This window comes from Medicago sativa, chromosome 7 (assembly GCF_051527215.1).
Source record: "Medicago sativa cultivar Bolivia chromosome 7, Bolivia_mono, whole genome shotgun sequence".
In the NCBI taxonomy this organism is placed as follows: Eukaryota; Viridiplantae; Streptophyta; class Magnoliopsida; order Fabales; family Fabaceae; genus Medicago; species Medicago sativa.
In genome coordinates, this window is record NC_140755.1 from 98,076,361 (window position 1) to 98,101,349 (window position 24,989).

The 24,989-nt window shown below is 35.6% G+C and overlaps 2 protein-coding genes and 1 pseudogene across 2 annotated transcripts; all 3 read right to left on the reverse strand.

Annotated features, from left to right (window-relative positions):
* Positions 1-4,685: 4,685 nt before the first annotated feature.
* Positions 4,686-6,610, reverse strand: LOC146910933 (putative pectinesterase/pectinesterase inhibitor 42). Its single transcript, XM_085725672.1, has 2 exons — positions 6,274-6,610; positions 4,686-5,620 (listed from the first exon to the last, which is right to left on the reverse strand). Exons 1-2 carry the CDS (start codon positions 6,578-6,580, stop codon positions 4,941-4,943), a joined length of 987 nt encoding a protein of 328 aa, XP_085581798.1. The 5' UTR covers positions 6,581-6,610; the 3' UTR covers positions 4,686-4,940.
* Positions 6,611-8,810: 2,200 nt separating this feature from the next.
* On the reverse strand, positions 8,811-9,405 carry LOC146910934 (uncharacterized; annotated as a pseudogene).
* A 511-nt stretch (positions 9,406-9,916) lies between these two features.
* On the reverse strand, positions 9,917-12,139 carry LOC146910935 (MATH domain and coiled-coil domain-containing protein At3g58360-like). Its single transcript, XM_085724863.1, has 3 exons — positions 11,996-12,139; positions 11,749-11,909; positions 9,917-10,759 (listed from the first exon to the last, which is right to left on the reverse strand). Exons 1-3 carry the CDS (start codon positions 12,109-12,111, stop codon positions 10,038-10,040), a joined length of 999 nt encoding a protein of 332 aa, XP_085580989.1. The 5' UTR covers positions 12,112-12,139; the 3' UTR covers positions 9,917-10,037.
* Positions 12,140-24,989: the final 12,850 nt, after the last annotated feature.

Consider the following 24,989-nt stretch of genomic DNA (forward strand, 5'->3'; position numbering starts at 1 on the left):
TTAGGATTTTTAGTAAAATCATTATATAAACAAAATTATTTTAACTCTAAAATGAAAACTGTTAGGATTAATTTTTCTCAAAATTTATTTTATAAAAGAAAAAGAGGTAACACATAAACTAGTTAAATCATTTTTTTAAAAAAATATTTTTTTTGGGTAGTAAATAAACACAAATACCTTCAAATATATATATATGTATGTATGTATGTATGTATTTTAAATCTTTAAAGAAAAATCTCTAGATTTTTCAAATACCAAATCTATTTTTTTAAAGGTAAAACAAACGCACCCAAAATCTCTTCATTCTTAAAGTAAAGCAGGTTATAGCCACAAAGGAAGTTCATGAATCTCCTCGATGCTACGAAACACATACGCCGACACCGTATGCTAAGGTAAATATAACAGTCACAAGGAGGGGGGAAATTTAGCATAGCAAATTTAAAACAGACTTCAAAATGTTTTGAGGTGTTAGTATAAGTACAAAATATCAAAGATAAATAATTTCGTGTGTGATGTGAATACTGCGAGTAAAGAGTATATGGATAGAAGAATACAACACATAAAAATTATACTGGTTTACTTAATGTAGGCTACTCTAGTCCCCATCTTAGGTTAGATTTTCCACTATGATGTTTGAGACATCCTTCTTAACTCATGCACCTTACAACTCTGTTCCCTTGGAACAATTACAACCTGTATTCTCTAAGCCTCAATAGGTTTACAACTTTTCTTGCTAAGTCACGCATGACTTTACACTTTTGTTTTCACTCAACTAACTCTTTAACACACTTAAAGCCAGATGAGATTCTCTTTACAATGATTTGGATGTTTGTAAGTATTAAGACAAGAATAAGTAAAAGAAGATTATCTTTGAGAAGATAAGAGATGACTGTTACACACTATTTAAGATTTCATGAATCTTGAGAGTTGATTTGTGTAATCAGTTTAGCTTTGAAGCTTTAAACACTTTTAATAAGTTATTTAAGCATGCTTGTTAGCTGTGTCTCTTCAAAGCGAGTCTTCTCCTTTTATAGAGTTTTTTGACCTCATGTACGTGTCCAATAGCCTTTTGCCACGAGTCTTGGTACTTAGCAACTTTTGCTTTATAATCTGGAACAACATTCTAAACTTCAGAATGTTACTGGGTTCATCAGTATGAACTTCAGAATGTTCATGGGTTCATCAATATGAACTTCAGAATGTTCCTAAGTTCATATGTATGAACATCTGATGAATTTATGGGTTCATAAAATGAACTTTGTTCTTCGTATGAACTTCAGTGAGTTCCTGGACCCATGCCTTAAAGACCTATCTTGAAACTTGTGCAAGAGAAAGGAAAATGGAGTTGTCACTTCATGTCCATGCTTTAGGGGATTTTACTGGTCTTGTACAGTACGTGCTCTCATACGTGTATTCTTATTGAATAAGACTTGAGCTTGCTTTTTGCTTTTATACTTGTTGTACCTTTTTGTCATATAAAGCATATAGCTGAATGAATCTTTAGAACTTCAGAATGTTCATTTGTTTCGCTTAGAATGATTTGTAAGACTTTCATTTGATGTAATCAAATCTTAATAGTGAAACATAAATGAAGTGCAACATGTGTAACATGTAGGATGATATTCTTAGAGAAATATTCCTAATGTTTGTACTTCATTTGTTCATATGTCTTTGATGAAGTATTTTTGCATCAAACAAGATAAGTATTGTGTATCGTCTCCTCAGGGACTAGCGCGATATCACAGACAATTCAACAACAAATATCATTCTAAGTATTAAGAGTACTTGTTTGTTTCATTCAAAACTACGTGAACTAATTTGCAAATAATAAAATGGAGACTAAAAAGGCTTGAAACTTGTTAGGATCAAAGTTCCTTAACCAAGTGTCACACAAAACCAAATGATCAAATGCGGATTCTAGCTTCTCAAACAATATTATCACAATCATTTCTACAATATCCTTCGTGTCCAAAGTGATATCATTATTTCTAAGGTATCGTTTAAACATTCGTGTCCAAACATTAAAAAGATAACAAAGTCGATCGGATAACTTAATCGACCGTGTCCAACCGACTAAATGTCCAAAAGCATTAAGTTCTTGATTAACGGTGATTATCAAAGATTACCAAAAGTGTCAAGAATGATAACTTAAGATAGATTGTTACTCTAGATCTAGATTCAAGAGTTCGTGTCCAAATCATCTTGAATCTCTTTGAAAGCATTAAGAGCAAGAATAACAACAATATTGAATAAAAGTGCGAGAACCATATATTTATAGATCAAAGATTACATGTTAGCAAAGATCAAGTACCTCTTATCCCAACAAAGGGGATTTAGCTACTCATTGCCATGGAAGCCTTGCAAGGATGGATTAAAGAGGAAAGTTCATTACACTTTGTGATGCTTCAACAAAGGAAGAAAGAATCCACCTTCTACCACTCTTACCCTATATACTCTAGCCCTATTTCTCCCTCTAAGAATGCTATAAGTAAAAAACTATGAAAAACTAAGATAAAAACTAACTAACTAAGATTCTCCTAAGAAATGAGAGTAAATGAGCTTTTATACAAATATGCAAATGTTACATTTCGCCTGGCAGAATTTAGCTCGCCATGGCGAGATGAGCTTTCTTCACCAATGGTTTTCTGCCACGTCACCAAAATCATATCAAACCGCCTAACTTTCGCCTTTCAGCTCGCCATTTGTTCGCCTGGCGAAATTTATCGCCATGGCCATCTCAGTGGCAAAGTGGCCTGGTGCTCTCTGGAAGTCCTCGCCATTTAGCTCGCCATGGCGAGCTGGCCTTTGCCCAATTTTGTTGTTTTTGGCTCTTGCTTGATGTCTTGACACTCATTTCCTGCACAAATGGGTAGAGTAAGATGACTAAAGCGTAATAGGTCAAAATTCAATTTTCTCTCGGCTTTTCCCTGGATAACTTGTGAAACAAGTAACAAAAAGTGCTTAAAATATAACAAGAAAGTATCACTTCCTAGCACTTATCAGTCTTTAATGAACAATGAATATGCTTATCTGACTTTTATCCAAATAGATGTCTATATTCCTTTGATTGATCCAAAGTCATAGTACGTGAGCCTTGAATGTTCTTGATAATATTCACATATTTTTAGGTTTGTTCTTGATAAACCATAAGAACAACCTTCTGAAATATCTTCGAACCTTCTGAACTCTAACTAAACTTCTTGATAAACCATAAAAACAACATTCTGAACTATCTTCAAATCTTTGAAAAAATATATAAATTAAACGTAATTATCACGTGTCTTGGTGTCAGACATGGAACACACATTTAATCAAAGGTAGTTATGGTCTTAGACTAGACACCCCATGTTTCTTGCATGTGTTTTGAATCCACGTTGTGATAGCTTTGCTAGCGTCCAAAGCTGCGGTTTGTGAGAAACTGAAAATTGTTTTAGCTAGTTTTCTACGTATAAATATTTTGAAATTTCATTACTAAAAAAAAAATTTGAAATTTCAAAATAGCAATAATAAGTGCCAAAGTCCCATTAATCTTAACACCTTCAGGGTGGTCATTTCTTACGCAATCTAATGATTCATATTTCCTACGAAATGTTTGGTTTAATTAAATAACTTTTCAGCAAACATTGTCATGGATAAGTTGAAACCAATTAGGTGTCTTATGATCATACACCGTGATCAAAACTTCAAATATAACAGACAACATGAGTGAATCATTCATTCAGAGTGTCACGCTAGATTCATCAAAGATCACTCTTTTTAATATGCGTTTGATATGGTAAAATGTAAATACTCAACATATATAACAACACACAAGACAGAACAAAATACACAAGATAGAACAATATGACAAACTTTAGAAGTATTGAATAATTTTTTGTCTTGTAAGATGTTTGACGGACTCATTAGGAGCCTGACTTTCCTGAAAAAACCCCACTCACACCACCTTGCTAACACAAACTGTCTTCATGGAATGACAAAGAAACAAAAGATATCATAGAAGATAAGTCCGGAAGCAGGATGTAGTGCACCTTCCGAAACAAATAATGCTTTTGTTCAACCCATAGTATAGTCTAGGATTTACATGACGCAATGGGAAGACTATCAACATTAGAAGATTAACCCTAGTTAATTAGTTTGTTAGTTAATTGGTTAGTGTAGTAAGCTGAGCTGGCACAGTTGGTTAGTTAGTTTTCATCTAGTTACAACTTGTATACAGGCAAAATCTCTTGCAACAGAATTCTCTGATTCATTCAATAGTATTTTTCCATTCTCTTTCTCAAGAGTTCCATGAATCCTTTGATGGCACAAAGAACAAGAACTTTCTTTTTAGAATACTACCTAGTTCTTCTTCAATCCTTGAGTGATTAATGTTCTTTGCATTCAAGGGGTTTTGGGTTTTTATTTGAAATTCATCGAAATGAGATCTTCTTGGGAAGGAATCACCTCAAATTGGGATGAAGTTTCGAGGGAGTTTGAAGACTTGACAGATTTGGAGGCTTTTGGTTGAATCCATAAGAAAATCCAAGGTTCAATACTGTGGAAAACAAAATTGGGGTTTGGCAAGATTCAAGCATATTGAAACCTCCTTGGCAAGAGTAACATGTTTATAATGATCTAACTGAAAATGTGTAAACCATTTTACATTGACCATGTAAATGGATTCAATTCTTAAAAGATCTTAAATATTTTTAGAAGTGTATAGTCAGGCTGCACAAATTATTCAAAAGAAAATGTCATAGTTGCACAAATAACAAGAATTGACTGAATAAAGGCATAATATGTTGTAACATATTTTTAGAAGTGTAACATGTTTCTTTCTAAATGCATATATGTGAACTGATACTGGAATAGAAAAATAAAGGCCTAATAACCAGAATTGACTAAAGAAGGTAAAAAAAAAGGTGAAACAAAACTTGGAGCACAGACAAGAATATTATAGACTATAGTCCACTATCATAGGGAACATCCTTAGAAGGAATCCAAGAGTCAGCATCCAAGAGATATGAAGCAGTGAAAGGGAGTGCTTGGTCCGGGTTGCGAAGAACTGTAACACCAGGCCAATTCACTCTACCATCAGTGTTAGATCCAGGTCCAACATTCTCAAACTCCACATAAGTAACCTTGTCATTGGGCTGTCCCTCCATCTGTTCCCAACCTCTAGCATCCACAAAGGAATCTATGAAACATTGCAATATAGCCACCGTGGAATATGCCAACCAAGGACGACCCAATGTTCCACGCACCTCTGATTTTCTGCCCTCATCTTCAGGTGACATGGTGAAATTACAACGTTGGAATGTGAAACCTGTTTTGTCAGATGGATTTTCACGTGACTGTGCGGTGAATACCACAAACTGTCGATAGCGTGCATAAACCATACAGTCTTGAAATACAGCTGCAGCGTTGCCGAAGATGAAGTCGACGGTACCATATATTTCACAGTTTTTGTAGAATTGTCTTCCGGAAACAGCAAACAAGGTGTCTTGGAATCCTTGCATGGAGCACCGAAGGAATATACTATGGTTTGCCTCATTTCGAACGGCCATTGCAGGACCTGCATCTATCCCCGCTGAATTCACAAATCCAATGTCTTGAGCTATGAACCCTTCTCCACGGACGTCTATAAGGACAGTCACAACATAACCTTATTTAGAGGAATACTATTGTAACATTATTATGATAATTAAAATAGTTATTTATTGTAGTCATTGATGAATTTTAAAATAACTAATTATACATGCATTGTGCTGGATCTACCTAGCAAATTTTCCTCCAATCAAGTAATATATATGTAGTATAGTATAAGATTGACTGGGTTTCAAATTTACATAAAAGAAATATTCCAATGAATTCTCTTTCTTTTCTTCAAATTATTTTAAGAGTAGTGTAAATTGTTAGTAACACTCAATTTCAAAACTCTTTCTCTCAAACCTTACAGATCTCACCATTTTAGGTGAGGCTCATAATTTCCAAAATACTAAAACCTGCTCTCTCACTATTTTGATTGATGATATTGACATTTGAAATATGACATTATAACATAACAAAAACTTTTCTTTTGTTAACATAACAAAAACTTTTCTTTTGTATGAGTTAAAAAAAAAAAAGACTAAGACTCTATGGTTGCCTATTTTTATTTTATTAGCAAACTGCATATAGGATTTGTACTCCATCGTTTCAAAATGAGTGTGATCTTTATTACCAAAATAAGAATCAAATATAGAAAATGCATGCATTGGAAGTTAAGTGAGAAAAAAAAATTAGGTAACGTACCTATAGTAGCGACGGAACCATTTTGGTGACCAACAATGATTGTCTGGTTTGAACCATCACCAAGGAGCTTAATATTAGTCTTATTTGGTGGAATGAGAACGCACTCTTCATAAATGCCCGCTAAAACACGAATGATGTAAGTTTGGTCGCTCAAATCTGGGGCATTCCTAACAGCTTCAGCCACGCTTGTATAATTTCCGGTATTCTCATCCTTTGATACAATAACATGGGAAGAGGAACACATGAGTACTGCAAGGAACAAAAACATCACCAATGCAGCAGCATTACTATAATTTGAGTACTCCATGGATGAAACTATGAAGCTTAATTGATTTTTCACCTCAGTTTCAGTTGTATCTAACTGCATCAACATATATCTATTTATACAAAGGGAAAACAGTTGCCAAAGCTCTACCTCTCTTTCCTTCCTTTTTCCTTCCTTCCTTCCTCATTCCTTCCTTCATTCCTTCCTTGTTGTTGACTTGTTGTTTACTTCCTTATTTATCAAATCTGTATTTATTTCTTAAATCAATATCCATAATTACCATAAGGAGAGCCCAAAGAGTAATAGGTAAATCAAAATTTACATAGGCAATCTGCCTATGTAAATCTGCCTTCCTTCCTTACTTATCAAATCTGCCTTCCTTATTCGTCCTTCTTTTCTTTTTTGCATAGGCAAAAAAATCTTTGTTCATATTACTCCTCTCTTTTCTTTTAGAAACGTGTCCATTTATATAATTTATTTACTTCAAAACTATATTAATGGACACTTCTATTTTACTATTTAGGAAATGGAGAGGATCGCAACACATATACCATAATAATTAAAAAACTTTACCTTATTAGTTTTTGTATTTATAGCATGATTTGTCCATAGTTACCTTTTAAATCAGTTTTTTTTTATATTTCAAATTTGAAATATAGGCCTTTAAATCCTATTAAATATTTAAAAATTTCCGCGTCAAAATAGTCGGATGAGAGTACGTTATCAAAAACATTCCGCGTCAAAATGATTTGTCCTTAATTACCTTTTAAATCTAATATTGCTCGAAGCAGATTTCTTTTTGAAAAACAAGTCATAGCAGAATATAGTAGATATTATCAAAATATTTGATAATTAATGCTATGCTTTTAGTGCGCATTCACCGTTTGGTAGTTGAGACAATTGATGGTCTATTTTTGGAATAATGAAATGCAATGGAGAGAACCTTTGTCATCTACTAATTTACCTTTGGGTAGGGGTGTTCAAAACCGAACCAATTCAAAAGAAAAACCGTAAACTGAATCAATCTAAACCGAAACTGCAAAAAACTGCATTTGGTTCGGATGTATTCGGATCATTTTTTTTACTCAACCGCATGGTTTGGTTCATTTTGCGGTTTTGATTTTACCAACCAAACCAAATCAAACCGCAATATAAGAAAAACACTAAATAAATATAAATCATCTAGACCAATATTCATAGAAATTCAATGGAAACTTTAATAAAATGACATATTTTTTTCTTCTTGTTAAGTTTCTTCTTTGCTTTTTCTATCAAAATGTATTTATGTCCTACTTGAACTCTTAGAGAATGATTAAAATTTTAGTCTTTTGTTTTTTCTTACAAAATAGGATTATTTTTTGTCCACATTTTAATTTGATCTACGTAATTGGGAACATTGTTGGATGAAAATAAAATTGTAATATTAAATGAAATTTAAAACATTGCTGAAAATATGTTGTGTGGAGTGGTTTTTTAATTTGATTTTAACGTTGAAAAAAAAATTATTGTATGAAAAAACTGCACCAACCGATCCAATCCAAATCGCATTAGTTTGGTTTGGTTTGGTTTGGATTTTATTTTAAAAGTCAACCAAACCAAACCAAACCGCATACTTATTTATCTTGCGGTTCGGATGACTTTTAGCCTCAAAACCGAACCAAACCGCACCGCGAACACCCCTACGCCATTTATATTTTTATTCTAAACAACACCAATATACAACAACACATGAACACGACACACAACAATATATAGTTAAATCGTTTGAAATGTTCAAGCATTTTTGGATTTTTAACATCCTCTATGTATTCCATTCTCTTTAAGCCTGAGTACGATATCCATGCATTCCTTCTACTTTTAATGGTACTAAAGGTAGAATATTTATGTAATTTGGTATTGATAATGGTTGCTGATGCTGGATCCCTGGCGATATAGATTTATTTTTAAGGGAGGACGACTACACCACTAAGGAAGAAAATGAGAGTATAATAAATTTAAATTACACTCTAATTTGGACATGTCTCAGTTAGAAGAAAAACCTTTTATATACAGAATACATGTTTTAAGCAAGCAAATGGTTTCATAATTCACAACATTCATGCTTTATAAGTTCAAAAGAATGGAATGTTTTCAATCTACGCTCCGGGTACAAAACAAAGAATTGCTATTTGAAATCTCGTGGTCACTAGCATTTCTAGCATTTATAGATAACCACACTTTCAAATATTGCTTCTAAAGATACAAAGTTGAAGACATAAAAATCAATTCATATTTACCTACGCGTCCATGGTCTCTGACTCCCACATTCCAATTCAGAATCCAAATCTCTCTCTCTTTGTATCCTTTTTCTTTCAACAAGTCTCTTTGTATATCAAGATTTACCTTAGCAGCAGCCAACTTTGCTTTTAGCCTCCGTTTCCAGCTCTAGAGCTACCACATTCTCCTTCAGCTTTTCAACTTGCACAACTTTCTCCACAAAACATTCCTAAAGCACATTGAACATGGGGCTCTAGCCAAGTGAGATCAAATATAAATTTCTCAAGTACCTCGTATAAAACTCCAGTATCCTTACAAGGTTGGTTATTCATATCTTTCACTAGTTTAGTCTTGGGAAAATAAAGAACTCTCTCCAATGTGGCGAATGCCAAATCAGTAAACTTGCAACTTATCTTCATCCGAGGCTTAATAAGTAAGGGATGATGAGAACATACTTCCTCTATCTGTCCTACACTACTGAAATCCATGAGTTCTCCAATTGAGGGTGAGAACAACTCTACATCAGTAAGTTTAGTAGCATCGATGCAAACTAGTGCAGAAGCTCGTGAAATAGTTTCCATATTTGGGTTTTGAACTTCTGAATTTGGCATTGGGATTTAAATTTTCAAATGCCCAATTTGACTTCCACCTAGTTTGACTTCAAGTGTTGATTTACAAACAGTTTGACTTCCATTTGGTTGCTATTTTTTCTTATTTTTGCAGGTTTTCGTTTTGCCAATTCTCTATAGTATTATGTTATTTTTATGGTGAGATATACTAATTTCTCAATTGTTTTATGGGTTTATAGAATATGGAATGGCCCTTTTAACTGTAATGACCATTTATATATTTTACCTAACTATCGTGATTGAAATTTATGGAATGTGGCATATTGTTGTATTTGGAAGAATAGAGACAAAATGTTCGATTTCAAAAAGCATTTCCTCAGATTTCCTTGAGCATCTGTGTATTTCAAAAAGTATGTCCTGATTTCTATGCTCCAAAAAAACTACATAAAATGTATCTTCAATATTGATCTTGAAGTTGATTATGGAATATGTGAGTGAATATTCCTAATGATTATGGAAATATATCTTCTAAACAAAAAATTAACAAAGGAAATAAGTAATGGCTGTTAATTTGGCAAAATATATATTTTCATACAATATATGTTAAGATAACCATTCAAGACATGAAAAACCATTCATATTCCATATCCACATGTGCACATTTAGCTATAAGTTTATGTTTTCATAAATCCTAGTTCAGCATCCAAATCCATCTCTTCAAAATCTTCTTCCTCCAACAAGTCTCTTGCTGCATCAAGATTTATCTCTACAGTAGCAGCCTTTACCATTAGCCTTTCCAATTCCAACTCTAGAGCTACCACATTATCCCTTAGTTTTTCCGCCTCCTTCAATTTCTCCAAATAACTTTTCTTTTCTAAAGCAGATTGAACACAAGGCTCTAACCAAGTCAAATTGAAATTAAATGGTTGAAGTTCCTCCCAAATTTTTTGAAGATTCTTACAAGCTAAGTCATTCATATCTCTCACCTTTCTTGTCTTAAGGAAATAAAGAACTCTGCCCAAAGCAGTGAATGCCCATTCCCTAAACCTGCGAGTTTTTTTCTCCTGACACAAAATAAGTGAAGGGTGTTGAGAACATACTTCCTCTAGTAATGGAATAAAGGCCTTCTCTATTTGTCCTACACCCTTGAAATCCAAAGTCTCGACCACATTTTGGTGTTGGCCTTCTTCTATTTCTGGCTCTGGCCTTGTTGAAGCAGTTAAGTTAGCTGGTTGAATGATTGCTTTCTCATGTGTTGATTTACAAACATAAACTTCAACACCAACAATACAAGCATCCTTCACAATAAACCCTCTTTCAGGATCAAGAAGCTCAGATAACGTCATGAATCCGAAACCCAAATAATCCTTACTTGCATTGAACTCAAAGTTAGATTCTGGAAAATTCAGGTATCAAGAAGTGTCAATTTAGTTGGAAGAATGAAAGCACCAACTCTATGAAATTACTAACAAACAAAATTTCGGTCAATATTATTCTCTAAACAAACAGCAAAAGAGACGGATTGGAAAACTTTTTATTCATCCAAATTCTTATTTTTCCTTTATGATTTTGTTGAGCGCAAAACATGGTGAAAAAGTTGAGAAAAAAATGTGTTGAACCTTGAGACTGAAAAATAAAAAGAGATTGATCTTGAATTGATTTGTATTTGTTCTATGTTGCAAAGGTACAGGTACGTCAATAAAATGATAAGTTTTGTTATAGAATATAACATGAAAAAGTTAAATTCTTCAATTCCCAACAAAAAAATCACATTAGAAGTTTAAAAAGTCGGAATTTAGAGTTGGTTACAACAACAAAGAAACTCAAATGCACAAATAACATTATATTATCATATTAATGTATATGAGAAAGCCACAAATTTCACACACAATACAATAATGAGCAAAAATGGAGTACCACAAGTACCGTACGCGTACACGTGTGTAACCCATGCTTCAGAGGTATAGTTAAAGTCAAAGATTAATTAATCTTGAAACAAGAGACAGTGAACTAGGAGTTTCTAACTCTTTCTAATATTGGGAAAGAAAGAAAAAAAAACTTTCGAATAATATTTTTATTTTCCATTATTAGTATAACTTTTTTTGGTTATTTGGTTAAAATAAGTTTAGGTTCAGAGTTCACTAGGTCAAAAAACAAGACTCAGGGCTCTCAATGCGAACAAGAAATACTTGTAGATCACTGATTAAAGAGGTCTTCTTCATCATGACAACGGGACTCAAACCCACGAAATTAGGGACTTGAACCCGCAATCTTACTGTGAGTCATAGTAAATATTTTGATAAAAGTGACCGACTAATCTAAAATAACTTAGCCTAGTTGTACTCTAATATTCAAAACATGTAGAGAAGAAGAAAAAAATAAAACCTTTTGTAAGTGTCTTGCTGGTATCAACTTGATTGAATACAAGCAACTTAAGTTTGACATCTCTGCTCCATCCCTGAGACATATTAGCAGTGTACACAGCATACAAATAAATCGATAAGTAGTCGTCTACTCCTGTCCCCCATTGATACAAACAAATCATCCTAAAGCAAAGTCAAAACACAAAATGTAAACAATAGTTTCGTATCATGAGGGAATTCATTCATTCATATTCATTCAAATATCATACCATGGATAGCCGCCAAGGATGAAAGGCTCAGAGTATATATACCTAACCTTATTCAAGTGAGAGAAGTTCTCAATCTTCCATGTGAACTTCTCATCGCTCGATTCTTGACTCTCCATATTCCTGCAAACTGATCTATTTCTAAAAACACATGAAAGGAGATGAGGATTTAGGGTTTTATAGACTCAATTGGCCATTTTGGGCTTTTTACTTTCTGGCCCATCTGTTATCTCTTTTTTATTTTGAGATTTACTTTTCTCACTCTGTGACTTTCCTCGCGCGCCCTATTTTTTTTCATCTTTACCCCTGGTCCGGAATTTGTTTTCCGGAATAAATTGTCTGATTTATCCGGATTATAAATTGTTTACTTAAAAGGAGAGACCAAAAGTGAAGATGAAAAAATTTTGAGAGACTAAAAATCGAAAGAAAAAAAAATTAAAGGGACTAAAACGAAAAGTTGGTATATTTATAAAAAGCAAAAACATATTTAAGCCATAAAACTTTGTATAGACTTCTCCAACACATAAATTGTTGGACCTTTAAGGATTCCAATTGAGACCTAATAAGGAGCACAATTTTAAGAAATTTGCTCTTCACCCTGCACATTTTGCTCGCGCCCTGCAAGCCTTCGAAATATATGCCCTTGCGTTAGTTAAGTCACGCAGCGTGACTTAACTAACGCACGTTATAACCTATGCGTGACTTCAGCCACGCACCCATGGTCTATACGCAAGTTAACTTGCGCAACTTATGTAAAAACCGATTTTATTCTACACTAGTTCATTTTTATTTGAAATTATAAAATAAATCCGATTTTATACTAATTCAATTTTATTCGAAATTATAAAATAAATTTTATTCTATACTAATTCATTTTTATTCGAAATTATAAAATAAATGCAAAAATAAATAAATTCAAAATTATAAAATAAATGCAAAAATAGATACAAATAGTAAATAGAACATAGAACTCTCATTTTATTAATATTATCCAAAGATTACAATAAGCAATACATATCTTTTATTCCAATTAACTAATCTACTTAATATTTATTTTTACCCTCTTCGGTATATGCCAATAGCTCTTGGGGAAAATAGTGATCCATCGTGTTTGGGAAAATGACATCAAGACCCCTTGAGGTAAATTTATATTTGGTTCCTTTTATACCCCCATGATGATTTTTTTTACCCACGGTAAAAAGATTTTAGGAGTAAAAGGAAGCAAATCGAAATTTACATCAAGGGATGATGCCCTTTTCCACAACCTAATGGACCACTATTTCCCCTAAAAGCCACCGGTATTTACCTAAAGGGGTATAAACACCCTACAAACTATAGAAACAAAGAAGAAGAAGAAGAAGAAGAAGAAGAAGAAGAAGAAGAAGAAGAAGAAGAAGAAGAAGAAGAAGAAGAAGAAGAAGAAGAAGAAGAAGAAGAAGAAGAAGAAGAAGAAGAAGAAGAAGAAGAAGAAGAAGAAGAAGAAGAAGAAGAAGAAGAAGAAGAAGAAGAGGGGGGGAGAGTGGGAGGAGAAAATGTGAGGAAAAGAGGAAGTATGTGAGGGTTTTCATAGGCGGTATAAGGTATATAACACTTAATGTGGTCCAAAAACGTGGTCAAAATTGAAGGAAAACGTGCAAAAACGAGTCAAGATCATTGACTACTGATGACATCCTGTCATTACGTAATATTAGGGACTTATTGTGACATTTTGATAGAGTTCTCATGCAATTTATACTGTTCTGGAGTGCAAAAAGCTTAAAATTTGAAGTCTGTTCGAAGGAAATCGCGCCACGCCAATTTCAAGCCGTGCTGCGATTTTTGAAGCAAAATTACACACTTCCTGTAAAGAGGAAATCGCGGCACGCCTATATACATGGCGCGGCGCGATTTTGAATGGTCAGGCCCATGACTTCTATAAATACTGCACTCAATCTGAAGAACAAGGGTTACGATTTTGGAGAACGAAAGTGCGATTTTAACACCCAGAAGGCTGCAGCGGAGAGGATTTCATCATCTCTAACCCAGTTTATGTATGTTTTAATTCTTTCATTGATTATGCTATTTGTAAACTCAATTATGAGTAGCTAAATCTCTTAGAGATTAGGTCAGAGATGAACCTATGTAACCCTAATTGATTATATGTTGCTGTGAAACTCTATTGTTTATTAATGAAATTCTAGTCTTTATTCAATTCAATTGTTCTTACTGCTTTTTATATCCTGATCAAATATAAACATGATTTTGTGAGATCGAATGACTACTGACCATAGCGTTCGACTTAGACCTAATTGAATTGTTCTAATAAACATGGTTAGTCTAGGAATGGATAATCGTTTGTTAGTGATATTAGGTTAACGTTCATAAAACCTTCAAGGATTATTAGACCACCTAAGGAATTAGGGGCTGTAGTTTAAGAAGGGGGTCCTAACTCAAGGGATTGATTAGGGCTAATTTGTTAACTATCGTGAAACTAGAAAATCATTAGTAACAATAGGTGCAGTAACCAATTAGGGGAAACATAGAGGATTCGAAGACCTGATCTCATCTCTCTCCATATTTTCTTAATCAAATCTATTTCTTTTATTTGATTTCTTAAAATCAAACCAAATCTACTGCCTAGTGGCAAATTAAAATAAACTTTTATACATCCTATTTTTATAACGCAATTGAATTATTGAAGTTAAAAACAGTCCTCGTGGGATCGATATTTTTACTATTTCGATAGTATTTGGTGCACTTGCCAAACATCTATCAAGTTTTTGGCGCCGTTGCCGGGGACTGTTGAATTATTTCAACAAGGCAATTACGTTATAATTTAGGGTTTTTGCAATTTACTTTTCTGTTTTTAATTTTTATTTTTCTGTTTTCATATTCACTTGATTATTTTGCGTTGTGCAATGCTACTAAGGTATTTTGCTGTTTATTCGAGGTAAACAGAGCTCAGACGACCTAGAATACGATCCGGAAATTGAAAGGACTGCTAGAGCACTTCGGAAAGCTGTCCGATCGCAAAGGTTAGCTCAGTCTGTTCCACCGGGTGTTCGAGAACAAATACCGGAGCCACTCTCAACTGAATCTGAAACAATCTCTTCTCCTAAATCTGCAACTATGGAAGGAGAAGGAGTTGTACCACCGAGACCTAAGCTAGGAGACTACGGGTTAGCCACTCATCGCGGTCAACTGACCCACACTTTTCAACCAGCTAACCCTGTGGCTTTCGACATCAAGACAACTGTCCTCAACGGTTTGAGGGACAAGCAATTCGATGGGACTGAAGCTATGAGTCCTCATGAACACTTGAGCCGCTTTGCTGAAACCTGCGAGTTTTGTGTGCAACCAGCCACCGTGACTGAAGCACAAAAGAAGCTAAGGTTGTTTCCTTTCACCTTGACGGGAAGAGCAAAAGATTGGTTGCTGACAATACCAAACGGGACTGTCCAAACATGGGAAGAGTTAGAGCTGAAGTTCTTGGAGAAATATTTCCCTATGTCTAAATATTGGGAAAAGAAGATGGAGATCTCTAACTTCAAGCAAGGAGAAGGTGAATCATTATATGATGCTTGGGAGCGATTTAACTTACTTCTTAAGAGATGCCCAAATCATGAGTTCACCGAGAAACAATACCTCCAAATCTTCACTGAGGGGGTGACTCCAAACACTAGAATGTTCTTAGATGCTTCCGCGGGAGGTAGTCTCAAAAGCAAAACTGATCATGAAGTTCAAGCTCTAATTGAAAACATGGCTGGCAATGAGTATCGTGATCAAGCTAAAAAGAAAGAAAGAGGAGTGTTTGGGGTGAGTGAACAAACTGCTATCCTTGCTAACCAAGCAGCTATAAACAAACAAATCAAAGCTCTAACTAAGAAGTTTCAAGGCTTCACTTTGGCTCATAAGCAACAACAAGTAGCTGCAATCAAATGTGACTTATGTGGTGAAGAACATCCCAACGGTGAGTGTGTTCCAGAAGGATCAAGTGAAGAAGCTAACTTCATGGGAGGTTATCAAAGGCAGAATCAATACTACAATTCAGGCATCAATAAGCATCCAAATCTAAGCTACTCAAATAACAATGCTTTGAACTCTCAGATGCTCACTCCTCCTCAACAACAACAAAGGAAGCCATCAGCTCTTGAGGAAACTATGATGAACTTCATGAAGATGACTCAAGGCAACTTTGAAGAGATGAAGAAGAGTCAAGAAGCTAAAAGAAAGAACAATGAAGCTTCTAGGAAGATGCTTGAAACTCAACTGGGGCAATTGGCTAAGCAGTTGGCTGAACAAAACAAAGGCGGATTCTCAGGTAACACTAAAGATAACCCTAAGAATGAGTCTTGTAATGCTATTGAATTGAGGAGCAAAAAGGTTTTGACACCTTTAGTTCCTAAAGCTCCAAAGAAGGTTGATGATGTAGTTGAGGTGGAGGAGAACGGTGTAGTTGAAAAAAATGATGAGGGTGTAGTTGAAAAAGAAAATGATAATGGAGTAGTTGAAAATGAAAGGAAGAAAAAAATAGAGGGAGAAAAAAGTGAGAAGTTAATTGATGAAGATTCAATCTTGAGGAAGTCGAAGAGTCAAATTTTGAAAGATGGAGACAAACCACAGGTTATTCCATCATATGTGAAGCTTCCATACCCTCACCTTTCAAAGAAGAAAGAAAAGGATGAAGGTCAATTCAAGAAGTTCATGCAACTTTTCTCACAACTTCAGGTGAACATTCCTTTCGGCGAAGCTCTCGATCAAATGCCGTTATATGCTAAGTTCATGAAAGACTTGTTGACTAAACGAAGGAAGCCTAAGGATGATGAGAACATAGCACTTTCTGAAAATTGTAGTGCTATTCTTCAAAAGAAGCTGCCACCTAAGCTGAAGGATCCTGGTGCATTTACTATCCCTTGTTCAATTGGACCGGTAGACATTGGAAGAGCTTTATGTGACTTGGGAGCAAGTATCAACCTGATGCCTCTTTCAATGATGAAGAAGCTTAAGTGTGGGGAACCAAAACCAACAAGAATGACCATTACTTTAGCTGATCGGTCAATCTTTTATCCTTTCGGTGTGCTTGAAGATGTGCTAGTCAAGGTTAATGACTTGGTGTTCCCAGCAGATTTTGTGGTCTTAGATATGGCTGAAGATGAAGACATGTCACTCATTCTAGGAAGACCTTTCCTTGCAACTGGTCGTGCTTTGATTGATGTTGAACGTGGAGAGCTAATGTTGAGGTTCCATAAGGAGCAGGTAGTCTTCAATATCTTTGAGGCAATAAAGCACCAAGATGAGAATCCCAAGTGTTACCGGATTGACGTGGTGGAAGAAACAGTCGAAGATAAATCCCTTGAATCTCAACCTATTCGATCTACGGAGGTGGAAAGTGTGGAATCTATAGACAGACAAGAAGTGATTGAAGATGTTGGAATGATAGAGGGTGTTAAGCAACTGGAAGTAAGCAAAGAACAGATGCAACAACAATCATCAGGAGACATCCGTGACAACAAGTATGGGGGATTGACAACTGGTAACAATGAAATAAAGACTACTACCACTGGTCCAGGTGGTAAATTGGCTTATAAAAGGATTCCCTGTGGGATGCGTAATGGGCCGGCTGTTTTTCAATGGTGTATGCTTTCAACTCTCTCTGATACTTTAGAAAGAATTAGGAGGTACTGTGACGAAGGGTTGGCAAGAAACAAGCCTGTTGATGAAGCTGTGGACCTAAGGAAGTCTGGTGCACAAGGAACTTTCAAGGGTAAGGAACAAAAGCTGAAACGGTACCGTAAAGGAGGACTCCCAAACAATGAAGAGGGAGCCACATCAACTGATCCTTAGGGATGGTCATCAGTCAAGCTAGTGACGGTAAAGAAGCGCTGAGTGGGAGGCAACCCACTATTTATTTTTTCAGGTATGATTTTATTGCTTTCAAAAAAAAAAACACAAAAATATTTTTCTTTTCTTTTAATACAAGGCAGGAAAGTTTAAAAATTTATTCAAGGATACCTCTTGCCAAGAAAGTCATGCAAGGTACTGATGTCTTGCATGATTTTCTCCTCAAAAGTTTTTCAAAGATTCAATGAACTCAGGCATTTTTCAAGAAAACAAATTTTTTGGCCTGAGAAAGCAAGGAATTCCCCCCTGTACATTCAAAATCGCGCCGCGCCTATATATGGCCGCAGCGCGATTTTCAGAAGCAGCAAAGGTGATCCCCTGTTTCACCAAAATCGCGGCACGCCAATATACAAGGCGCGGCGCGATTTTGGCTGTTATGTGAAAAAAAAAAATAGCCGTTGGAACTTATAGCTGTTACTAGCCGTTACAAACTTGCCCGTTATTGCCCGTTACAATGCAAAATCGCGCCGCGCCTTGTATATTGGCGTGCCGCGATTTTGCCCAAACAGCTAGGCATGGCAATGGGGCGGGGTGGGGACGGGTTTTACCTTCCCCGTCCCCATACCCGATTCTTATATACTTACCCGTTACCCTACCCATACCCAACGGGGATGAGAAATTGAATCCCATCCCCGTCCCCGACGGGTTCGGGTATTCCCGACCCATCCCCGTCCCCGCATTGAATAATTTTTTTTAATAAAAAATAGAAGTTTTTTTGCATCCCCAAGAGCAACGTTGTAATACATTATCAAACAATACGCTCACTTTACCATTTGTTAGACGAAATGATTTAGTTGATCCTTTAAATATCAATGGTAGTTTTATTAAAATGATAATTATCAAACAAAATAACATGACATATCAACATAAAGTATTTTTTTACATTTGGGACGGGTTTGGGTATGGGTTCGGGGTGGGTACCTATATACCCGTTACCCGTCCCATACCCGTGTTTTGAAATCGGGGAAAACCCATACCCATACCCAAACCCAGTCAAAACGGGGAAAACCCGTCAAATTGGGTTTGGTTCGGGCGGGTAACCATGGGTATGGGTTTTGTTGCCATGCCTACAAACAGCACTATAAAACCTTCACTGTTCATCACCATTTTCATTCCATTCTTCCTAACTTTCTCTACCAAAACTTCCCTAAACTTCTACTCACGAATTTTTATCATCTTCATCTCCTTTTTCACTTCCTAAACATCATCTACCCATAATCCTATCATCAATTCATCAATCCAATCAAACCACTATCATTCCCAACTTTCCCAAACTTCACAAAACTTCCCTTTCACCATCTTCCTAAACCACAAATGGCCTCAAACCAAAGAAACACCCGCTCAAAGAAAACCACCAACCCAAAACCATCCACAAGCAAATCCAAACGCCCTCGTGCCGCATCCGAACCACCCGAAAACGCCATCCATTTCATCAATGACCTAGCCCAAGAGTTCCATCAATCTATGAAGAGTTTTGAAGTCATAGGGGATAGGAAGTTTGATTTCACAAAGCTTGTGAAATATCCTTTCTTTGAGTCTGAATTACGAAGGAGGGGGTGGACGAGATTGAATGAGATGATCGACGAGGCAAACAATAAAACGGTGATCGTCGAATTCTTTGCAAATGCAAGGGTGTCCGATACACCCTTTCAATCTTTTGTTCGAGGCAAATACATTGATTTCAGCCCGGATGCTCTCAATGCATGGCTGAATGTTCAAGCACCGGAGGAGTGTTGGGTTGAAAAATTGAGGAGGGAGAGATTTGCTATTACGGAGGATACCTTTGATGAGATCATCACCACCATGTGTAGGCCTGGGTCGACTTGGAAAAAGTCCCGGATGCTTACTTATGCGGAGATGCTGCCGGTACCCAAGGCATGGGTGTCTTATGTGGTCCAGACTCTCGAGAGTGCATCTTGCACTTCTGAAATTCCTCTCAAGAGGGTGCTTGCTGCCTATGCCATCATCAAGGAGCACCCTATAGATATTGGCCGCCTCTTGGCCAATAGTCTTCATGATCTAGCAACCGGAAACACCACACAATTGGGGCATGGGAGTCTAATTAATTGGTTGTGTGAGCAACAGTTGGTGCCGGCTTATGACAGTGATCTCAACACAAGCAATATGAAGCCGATCACCGACTCGGTCATGGATGGGTTTGTGAAGAAATATGAGGGCTATATGAAGGAGAGAGAGAGGGAGGCAGCAAGGCAACAACAAATGGAGCAAGGAGGGAGTAGTAGCCAAGGGGGTTATGCTCCTCTTCACCCAAAGCTTGAGGAATTCATGCATGTGCAAGCTAATTGGATGAATGAGACTTCTGACCAGCTATGGGTGAACCGTCCTAGGTTCTCAGCTGCGTTTGCTGCGGAGGCTCAATTGCATATGGGTCCGATTAGTGGGTCTTATGAGAGGTTTGGAGGCTCCCGTGAGCGCATGGAGCAATATTTTACACATCAAGAAGAGTATGGTCTGCGCATGAGGAGGGAAATCACTGATGATTTCAATGCCACCGAGCAAGATCAAGGGGATGGCATCTTTGAAGGATTGAGGACACCGGGGGCTGGACACTCGGATGATGATGTGAACATGGGCTGATCTACTGGTGGATTAGCATTTTCTGCTTTGTATTTTATTTTCAGTTATTTTTCTTTTGATGTATTTTCTTTATTTTCTTTTTAATGTCGAAGTCCATTGAACTTATTTCCCTATTGTAATTGCTCCTGCACTTGTTTATTATTAATGAATTTGTTTTGTTTCATGTGACCTATTCCAGTTTAGTAACAGTTGTTTGATGAAACGGTATTCCAAAAGTTCTAAAGGAGGGGTGACTTGATTCAAAGGCGAAGTGTACGGCGTTGCTAGGTAGTCACATACTCCCAGAAATCTCAGCCATAAGGTTCATTGCCAAATTTGTTTTTCAATTTACTTATATTTAGATTAGTTTTCCATGCAACTACATTTCTAGAACTTGCATTGTTTCTCTATTATTGATTGGTCTTTGTCAATTACACACTGAGGCAAAAGTGCTTGGTCCTGTGAGCCTTTTTGAAGCCTACCCTGTTTTAAATTGTTAAATTTATCCTTTCTTAACCAATTGTGAGCCGGTAGGATTAGAACTTTTTGTTCGGTGACAAACTACATTACAAGCCTAGAGACTTTTAGGATTTGTCCCTTAATGTATTTTCTGAGTTAAGGCATTGTAGTATGTTGCTAAAGATTAAGTTTGGGGTTGCTATTGGAATTTGCAACCAACTAAGTTTGGGGTGGGGGTACTGGAGAATAAGAGAACAAAAATGAAAGAAATATGAAATTGTCATGCAAAATACACACAAAAATGGTGTATTAAAAAAAAAATTGAATGATGAAAAAGGGACAAAACATTGAAAATCCGAGTAACTTCAAACTCGAGAGTCCCTAAATGTTAAAAATATTCTCTAGTACCTTTGCATTGATTGTATTTCCACAAGGTGAATGAATGAAGGATTGAATTTTGTGCTTTAACTTCCGTAGGAATGCCTAACTCAAATTTTGTGTAGCCTACTTATCCAAATATATCCCACCTTTCACCTAAGCCCCGTTATAACCCTAAAGACCTCAAAGGTGTGTAATGATATTGACTTTGATTGATGTTTAGAAACTTTTCAAGCGTATGGTAATATGTAGACCTGCATGTCGACTGGTAGAACCCTATTTCATATTGATGCGTGGAGTTGTGAACTGGTGGATGCGAACAAGTCAAACTAGCTCATCTTTAGCTAGAAGGAGAATGAACTTTTGGGTACTATCGTTTTGTCAGGTAACTGTTATTTTACTGTCGTTTGTCACTGTTGCAAGCAAATTCCTTGAGGACAAGGAATGGTTTAAGTTTGGGGTTGTGATGACATCCTGTCATTACGTAATATTAGGGACTTATTGTGACATTTTGATAGAGTTCTCATGCAATTTATACTGTTCTGGAGTGCAAAAAGCTTAAAATTTGAAGTCTGTTCGAAGGAAATCGCGCCACGCCAATTTCAAGCCGTGCTGCGATTTTTGAAGCAAAATTACACACTTCCTGTAAAGAGGAAATCGCGGCACGCCTATATACATGGCGCGGCGCGATTTTGAATGGTCATGCCCATGACTTCTATAAATACTGCACTCAATCTGAAGAACAAGGGTTACGATTTTGGAGAACGAAAGTGCGATTTTAACACCCAGAAGGCTGCAGCGGAGAGGATTTCATCATCTCTAACCCAGTTTATGTATGTTTTAATTCTTTCATTGATTATGCTATTTGTAAACTCAATTATGAGTAGCTAAATCTCTTAGAGATTAGGTCAGAGATGAACCTATGTAACCCTAATTGATTATATGTTGCTGTGAAACTCTATTGTTTATTAATGAAATTCTAGTCTTTATTCAATTCAATTGTTCTTACTGCTTTTTATATCCTGATCAAATATAAACATGATTTTGTGAGATCGAATGACTACTGACCATAGCGTTCGACTTAGACCTAATTGAATTGTTCTAATAAACATGGTTAGTCTAGGAATGGATAATCGTTTGTTAGTGATATTAGGTTAACGTTCATAAAACCTTCAAGGATTATTAGACCACCTAAGGAATTAGGGGCTGTAGTTTAAGAAGAGGGTCCTAACTCAAGGGATTGATTAGGGCTAATTTGTTAACTATCGTGAAACTAGAAAATCATTAGTAACAATAGGTGCAGTAACCAATTAGGGGAAACATAGAGGATTCGAAGACCTGATCTCATCTCTCTCCATATTTTCTTAATCAAATCTATTTCTTTTATTTGATTTCTTAAAATCAAACCAAATCTACTGCCTAGTGGCAAATTAAAATAAACTTTTATACATCCTATTTTTATAACGCAATTGAATTATTGAAGTTAAAAACAGTCCTCGTGGGATCGATATTTTTACTACTTCGATAGTATTTGGTGTACTTGCCAAACATCTATCAACTACCGTCCAATAAACGTTTGTGCTTCAATTTTTAGCACCGGACACCTTGCGCAAGTTAACTCGCGCACAGCTTATAAGGCGCGTGACTTAAGTCACGCAGAGCTTATATGGTGCGTTAGTTAAGTCACGCAGCGTGACTTAACTAACGCAAGGGCATATTTGGCATGGCTGCAGGGCGCGAGCAATTTGTACTGGGTGAAGAGCAAAATTCCAATTTTAAATCTCAAATTTTCACCACAAGATCGTTCCCTAGGGTTATTTTATGCAAAAAAATGAAAAAGTAATTATAAATGGTACAAAATGGGGGCAGTTGACGCACAACATGAATATTTTTTGTAACAATTATTGGATGTTTTTAATTATGCTCTCACCTCATTGTGGTTTGCCCCCACACAAGTCCACTCGACTAGTCAAACTTAAACAAACCAATATTATTTGTTGAAATATTGATGTTATATATACGTTACCTTGCCTCATGAAAATTAAAATGTTTTACATTAAGAGATATTGTTGTTTCTTTACAGAAAAGATAGAGAAATGGGTTAATGGATTATGGAGGAGGTTCCTAGCTGCAACAAATGAAATATAAAAAAAAATCAACTCTTCATAGCACCACACCTAAAATAAAATAAAAACCAAACCATACTCCCTTCAAATCGTCTTTCAATTTTATGTCTGATCACATAAATAGAAAGTTATATATTTGATAGTACTAAAAAAATCTTACAACTCTTATAAAAACATTAAGATCAATAGAGAACAATTATAATTATTAGATGTGAAAGTGTCTTTAGTTTATGTTAAATTTTTTATAATCTCCAATTATAATTACTTAACAAAATCTATCACTGTCGTTGTTTATCACTTGCCATATGCATAATTTGTTTTGAATTCGGATCAAAATCACATCAATACTTTGGTGTGTGATCAAAATTAGCAGCAACGAATAATCAAGGTATAAACACAGATAAAATGATAAAGAAAAATGAAAAACGCACATTGCGCAACCCTCCTTGGGCATCGAGCAGGAGGCAGAATGTTTTTGTTCTGCATCGCGCAACCCTCTTCAACAATTGTGCATCGCGCGCATTGTGTAGTAAACCAAAGACCACACAAAAAGTTGTCAAGAACAAAAACATTTCTAATAAATAACCATGTCCCCTGGACTCTGCAACCTATCTGAGTGAATCTTGGGAAAGAAGACTCACACGCAGATAAACTCTAGAACAAAATGGATGCGCAGGACTTGGGGAGGCGGAACCGATTAGGGCTCTGTTTGGTAAATATCAGCTATAAGCTAGCTGATAGCTGAAAAGCTAGCTGATAGCTGATGACTGATAGCTGATAGCTTATAGCTGAAAAGCTCACTTATTAAAAATAATGTATTTGGTAAAATTAGTTGTTGAAGTGACTGATTAATATAAAATGACATAAAAGGACATGTTTGTTTATTTATTTTTTTAATAAATTTTAGACATAATTTTTTTACTTTTTCAATTCTTTTTTAAATATTTAAATTCATTTCAAATTAATTTCATCTCTAAAATGATAAATGTGTTTTATGAATTCAATTAATATTTTGTGTTTAACTAAAATGACTTCACTATTTATTGTAGATTTTGTTTAAAATTATACTTATGTTATATGAATTAAAAGCAACGTAGAAAGAAAAAAAGTGAACAAAGATAATATATAAAAAAAAAAAAAAAAAACTACAACATGAGTGGTGCATATGGATAGTGCAAGGGGCTGGTTGCCCAAAATATAAGATTCTAAGAACGACATTTTGAACCATCTGAAAAAATAAATAAAAAAATTCAAATAGAAAGCAACATGAGACCGTATAAAAAATAAAATAAAAAATAACCTAAGAACCATATTTCCAACCAAATAATAAATAAAAATTCAAATAGAAAGCAATTTATAAGGCAACCGTAAAAAAACATTAACACAACGTGGGAAGTTTTTTCTTTATCGTGGGTAGTTTTTTTAAGTGAAAAATAATATTAAAGGGTATAAATGGAAGAAAATGTGAAAAGCTATCAGCTATAAGCTAAAAAGCTACTTGAAATAGCTTCTCAAAAAAAGTTATAAGCTCGTGAGAAAAGCTTGTTACCAAACACATCACGTTTTCATCCAACAAG